At 40.0% G+C, this 6,481-nt stretch overlaps 1 protein-coding gene across 1 annotated transcript; it reads right to left on the reverse strand.

The window, feature by feature from the left end:
- Nucleotides 1-5,023: 5,023 nt before the first annotated feature.
- On the reverse strand, nt 5,024-6,481 carry LOC132548335 (mucin-1-like). Its single transcript, XM_060212192.1, has one exon. It carries the CDS (start codon nt 6,479-6,481, stop codon nt 5,024-5,026), a length of 1,458 nt encoding a protein of 485 aa, XP_060068175.1.

A 6,481-nucleotide genomic window follows, 5' to 3' on the forward strand; every position in this document is an offset into this window, starting at 1 on the left:
GCAGGTTTAAAACAGAGGAGAGTTTGTAAGGAGGGATTAGTAGGCAGGTTTAAGACAGAGGAGAGTTTGTAGGGAGGGATTAGTAGACAGGTTTAAGACAGAGGAGAGGTCGTAGGGAGGGATTAGTAGGCAGGTGTTGACAGAGGAAAGTTTGTAGGGAGGGATTAGTAGGCAGGTTTAAGACAGAGAAGAGTTTGTAGGGAGGGATTGGTAGACAAGTTTAAGACAGAGGAGAATTTGTAGGGAGGGATTAGTAAACAGGTTTAAGACAGAGAAGATTTTGTAGGGAGGGATTGGTAGACAAGTTTAAGACAGAGGAGAGGTCGTAGGGAGGGATTAGTAGTTATTTAGGATGATATAGGATGAGTTGTAAGAAGTGATTGTAGGAAGGGCTTCAGTGTTATTGGGTTCAGGTGAAGGGCTTGTAGAGGAGAAGTGGTATGAAAACTTATAGAGGAGATATATAGGGAACATATAGTAGTGGATGGTGTGAAGGACGCATTAATTGGGAGAGCGGTTTTAGGGGACAAGTTTTAGGTAGGCCTTGTTGAGGAGAGGATCTATGTGGAGAAGCTGACGGATGGTGAGGTAAGGGGAGATGATGTAGGAACACGGCTAAAAGGGGACGGATGAAGATTGTAGCATCCTGGTTCTAAAGGACAAGGAGGGTTTGGGCTTTAGAGGGAAGGGCTTCAGGTGGATAGGTGCGAGTTAGTAATCGGTAGGCAGGAAATTCAGAATATAAGGTCAGCTGGTCTATAATTTGCCACTTTGAAAGCCCAGAAATATTTTGCCTCTCAGTCACTCAATACAGATGTATATGCTTAGTCTTAGATTACCATCATTAGATATTCTCTTACCGGTTATGTTTGAGAATCACGTCACTTCAAAACCATGGAAGTCTGTTTCATTTCCACGGAGTATGAATCAGTCAACTTGAAGAGGATTTAATCATTCATTCATAAATCGCCGTTGTCTAAGACAGGGCTTTATGGGTAATTCCGTCTCGTGAGATTGTGTGTAAGTGATTTCGTGAGACACTCCTAAACTGATCGTTTGTTACACATGTGAACTTACTTTTGATGTTGTTGTTTGTTGTTTCTCGTTTTTATGTATATTTATACTTAATCGAACAGTCAACGGATTACATTCAATAAGGTCCCTCCTTGTAGTAGGTGTTTCATACCATACTCTTTTCTATTGTATTATGTTGATCACTTACTTCTTTAATTAATATTCTCGGAATATATACTTTGTTTACAGAGTTATTGCCCTTTGTCTATTTGAAGATAAATAGTAACTTTTCCCTTGTTATACGCCAAATGATATGCCATATACTAATACATTTGTGATGAAATACTACAAATAGTTGAAATATTGATGAGAGATCTACAAATCTTTTGAAGTGCAATATACATATACAATGTTTACTTATAATAAAACGTATCTGAAATTTCTCACAGCCTCGGAGCAAAAGCTGTGGGTTCGATTCCCGACAGAGGTACATTATATATAGCTACTCAGTCCCTGGTTATTACATTTATCGTCTTCGTGATCACATCATACCCTTCGTGTTCATTGTACACATGACTCGTAATTTTATCTTACATACTTACATATATTGTATGTGCCTCAGAAAAAATATCACTTACCAGTTTCGTATATATACCATATTGTAGAATTACTCTGTAGCCCCAAAACGCAAGGTTTTGTCTTTTAAGCCAAACTTATATCAGAATTTTAAATGATTGCATTTGTCCTTAAGACTTGTCTTGTGCATTCAATTTGTACTCTTACATTTGTCGATCTGGATGGGCTGTTTCGATCGATAATGCCAGCTAATTGAACACAACACCATGTTAACGCTTTCAGGGCTTTTCAGATGTATTCCAATGTATTTTAAACGATATATCTTACTTATATATATACTATATCAGTATCTACAGTCAGTGAAAAGTGTTATACTCAACGTATCTGTTTAATAAAAAATACAGCTCATAAAACATAGGTTAGGCTATTTATATGTTCTAAAGAAATATCCATTGCCATTTGAACTGTCATTCCGATTCCTTTGGCAAGGTGGGTGGCAACAAGGATGTCTTTACCTGAATTGAATTGACCTACTTTTAAGTTCCGGTTTATGTATTGATGAACAGTCACATTATGGAGAACCGTGACGTTCTCGTGGATGTTTAAACATGTTGATTGTTTATTCGTTTCTGTTTTGTCCTTAGATGGACCGGTACATAACTAACCACATCTGTCATTTCATAGAGTGTAACACTAAAACAATATAAATATTTCAGGTCTCGAGTGTACGCGTTGTACTGGCCGCTTATGCTATTATCTGTCTGTCGCTTATGGCATTGCTCATAACATGAAAAGAGCGGAAGCTTTCCACACATAACGTGCTGTGTATAAGCGCGGATTATCAATAACAATTTGTACTTTTGATATTTGCATACGTAAAGTTCCGATGTATCCCGAGGGTGAATGTTTAGAATTCTCTGGGGTTTTCGAACTGCCGTCGGAGGCAGATGCCATGTTACGAAGTTAGGCCAAAATAAACGAGCTGTTACATTTTACACCCCTGTAGCATGAATAGATTACGAGATTTTACGATGCGTTTAATGCATAATAAAACGCTCAGTTAAGTTGCAAAATGTTGGCTTTAATTGACGATAGTGTCGTGTGGGCTATGTTTCAACTTAGGCTTAACATGTGTCTCTCCGTCTTTGCAGACAAGAGGACGTAAGATACAACAAGACTTAATTTCGTACACCAAGACACCTTACTGTTTTGAGGTTAGTTTGTAATCTGAACATTCTAATATCAAGATACATAAATCCTTCAACTGCAGTTCCTTCATATTGATATTTTTTTCACTACCATCCACAAAATGGACAGCATTTAATTTGTACGGAATACAAAAGAGTCAGTGTCATTTTAATGCTTCTCCCGTCATGCATTATTATGTATGTGATAAGCAAACTTGCATGTAACGTTAAACTGTCAGGATTGTTAGTTGTACATACCTTTCTATATAAATACACATTTCCTTTCAATCTCTGAAACTCTTATACGTTTACAACGCTATGTTACGTTTCCAACCATGTTGCGTAACCAACGCTAAGTTACGTATTTACAACTTCGCTACGTATCTTTCGCTTAGATATATATATAAATTCACAGCTTGGTTACATGTACGTATCTAACGTTAAGTTACATACTCACCAGTTCACTACCTATCTAGCGCTAAATTACTTATTAACTTATAGGATACGTATTTACCACTAAATTACACGCAAATATTTAACACTAAGCTACATATTCAACGTATCTAACGCTTATCACGAATTTTAGGCTAAGTTACGTTTCCAACGTTAAGCTATGTATCCAACACTAGGTTCCGTATTCAGCGCTGTGTTACGTAACTGACGCTTTAGTACTAGCGAACATGCTGACAGCATGTCCTTAATGCATTTTTAACAGCAACGATGTGTTAGCGTTATCGTCTCCCGGCCATGACTGTGTAGACGAACTCCCATCTCAACCCTAACAATCTTTGTTTCCCCGCCTAATTCTTTGAATTACACTTCCAAGTCTTTCTGGCATCGCCAGCACCAACACGAACCGTTGGCCTATATAAATATTATGAAAATATCTAATTGGATGAAACTGAGTTGTATATGCATCGCCAGAAGGCAGTCGAACTCCTGTCTGGTGAGGAGAGATTGCTGTGAGGCAGTAATACACACACACACACATACATATACCGTGTCATCGCTAGGATTTATCGATTACCTTTGCAGAATACATCAACAACAATCAAAACGAGGCACAGATTATCAGATTTTTATACACGTCGAATTAAATAATCGTATGGTCACAGTTGGCAGAATCTCCTCGTGTTCGACGTGTGTCTCGTTCGATACCTTATAAGAATGTGAAATGTATCCAGTTATATAAAGAGGTACTTCATCAATATGCATACTTTTGAATAATTAATTGGCTTTTTTCCGTTATGGAAAGTAAAGTAGTTTATAATGGGTACATAAATGTTTTGATACTATATTTTGGTATTTTATGGGAAAATATTAAACAAACATTTCCATGACAAGACCTATTTTACATTACGAACGCTTGCACATTACACTTCCTATCAACTGTTTGAAAACGTACCAGATGTAATATCACATAAGCGTTTCCTTGATAAAGATTTTTACGAAAAATCTACATTGATGTATTTTACCAAACATTAAACTGATAGAGACGATCAACATTTTCATTATCAAGGTCATTGAAAGCCATAATAGCAAACAACGTTATTTCTGTCGTGTTATTGCCTAGTAGGTGTAATCACACTTTTCAGAGGTCAAAGCCGATGAAATGTTTGAAACGGAAGAGTACTTGTGTTATTGCCTTATGTTCGGGAGTTTCTTTCCTATGTTACTGAATAAAACAATGTTTAAAGCAAGTAAGGTTATAAAGATATGAAGTTTATTTGATTCTGTCTTTTTTGTATCGATAGACTTATTAAATGTGCGTTATGAGATGTAATATTAAACGGTATGTTTTTCACATCCATTCTTGCTTTGGTTCAGGGTCGAAGGTTTGATACTCTTTAGAGAGTTTAGATATTATTTGTTGCTTTCGGTAAGTGTGCATAAAATTTAGACAGTGTCTAATGATAGAGCTGATGTCGGACGTTTTTATAGCGTCATCTAACTGAAATGTCATAACCTGGACAGCGTAGCATGACAAACCATTCGATCATTGTATACCGATAACAGACTAATTAGTCCTCAATACCAGTTCATTAAACCTAAACAACCAGTAGGGAACAGTATGAATTAAATCTATAGACTTCGATGTGGCTCGTTTAGGTGAGATGATGCTTAACACTTAGGCGTGAAAACAGATGCATGGAAAAAATCATTTTTGCAGGCCTTTTTTAATCGAGAACATTTTTCCATAAAGAACGACAAATATGAAAGTGGTGGTCTCGTTATCAGGGAAATTTTCAACAGTAGAGGGAAAGCATGTATGGGTGTCGGGATCTGCACAGTGTCGGGAATATAACACTGTGGAAGAGGTGTGTCGTCATGCTGTTGGTGTCAGGAAGATCCTTCTGTGTTACAGGGCGAGTGTGTAGGTGTGTTGTGATGCTGTTGGTGTCGGGAACATCCTTCTGTGTTACAGGGCGAGTGTGTAGGTGTGTTGTGATGCTGTTGGTGTCGGAAACATCCTTTTGTGGTAGAGGACGAGTGTGTAGGTGTGTTGTGATGCTGTTGGTGTCGGGAACATCCTTCTGTGTTACAGGGCGAGTGTGTAGGTGTGTTGTGATACTGTTGGTGTCGGGAACATCCTTCTGTGTTACAGGGCGAGTGTGTCGGTGTGTTGTGATGCTGTTGGTGTCGGGAACATCCTTCTGTGGAAGAGGACGAGTGTGTAGGTGTGTTGTGATACTGTTGGTGTCGGGAACATCCTTCTGTGGAAGAGGACGAGTGTGTAGGTGTGTTGTGATGCTGTTGGTGTCAGGAACATCCTTCAGTGGTAGATGGCGAGTGTGTAGGTGTGTTGTTATGCTGTTGGTGTCGGGAACATCCTCCTGTGGTAGAGGGCGAGTGTGTCGGTGTGTTGTTATCCTTTCGGTGTCGGGAACATCCTTCTGTGGTAGAGGGCGAGTGTGTAGGTGTGTTGTCATCCTTTCGGTGTCGGGAACATCCTTCTGTGTTAGAGGGCGAGTGTGTAGGTGTGTTGTGATGCTGTTGGTGTCAGGAACATCCTTCTGTGGTAGAGGACGAGTGTGTAGGTGTGTTGTGATGCTGTTGGTGTCGGGAACATCCTTCTGTGGTAGAGGACTAGTGTGTAGATGTGTTATGATGCTGTTGGTGTCGGGAACATCCTTCTGTGGTAGAGGACGAGTGTGTAGGTGTGTTGTGATCCTTTCGGTGTCGGGAACATCCTTCTGTGTTAGAGGGCGAGTGTGTCGGTGTGTTGTGATGCTGTTGGTGTCAGGAACATCCTTCAGTGGTAGAGGGCGAGTGTGTAGGTGTGTTGTGATGCTGTTGGTGTCGGGAACATCCTTCTGTGGTAGAGGGCGAGTGTGTAGGTGTGTTGTGATGCTGTTGGTGTTGGGAACATTCTTCTGTGGTAGAGGACGAGTGTGTAGGTGTGTTGTGATCCTTTCGGTGTCGGGAACATCCTTCTGTGTTAGAGGGCGAGTGTGTCGGTGTGTTGTGATGCTGTTGGTGTCAGGAACATCCTTCAGTGGTAGAGGGCGAGTGTGTAGGTGTGTTGTGATACTGTTGGTGTCAGGAACATCCTTCAGTGGTAGAGGACGAGTGTGTAGGTGTGTTGTGATCCTTTCGGTGTCGGAAACATCCTTCTGTGTTAGAGGGCGAGTGTGTCGGTGTTTTGTGATACTGTTGGTGTCGGGAACATCCTTCTGTGGTAGTGGGGGAGTGTGTAGGTACAT

The sequence above is a fragment of the Ylistrum balloti genome, unplaced genomic scaffold, assembly GCF_031769215.1.
Source record: "Ylistrum balloti isolate Yb309-2 unplaced genomic scaffold, AGI_CSIRO_Ybal_v1 Utg370008, whole genome shotgun sequence".
NCBI lineage: Eukaryota > Metazoa > Mollusca > Bivalvia > Pectinida > Pectinidae > Ylistrum > Ylistrum balloti.

Coding starts and splice junctions, on each gene's coding strand:
- LOC132548335 (XM_060212192.1), bottom strand. CDS start 6,481: ATGTACCTACACACTCCCCCACTACCACAGAAGGATGTTCCCGACACC.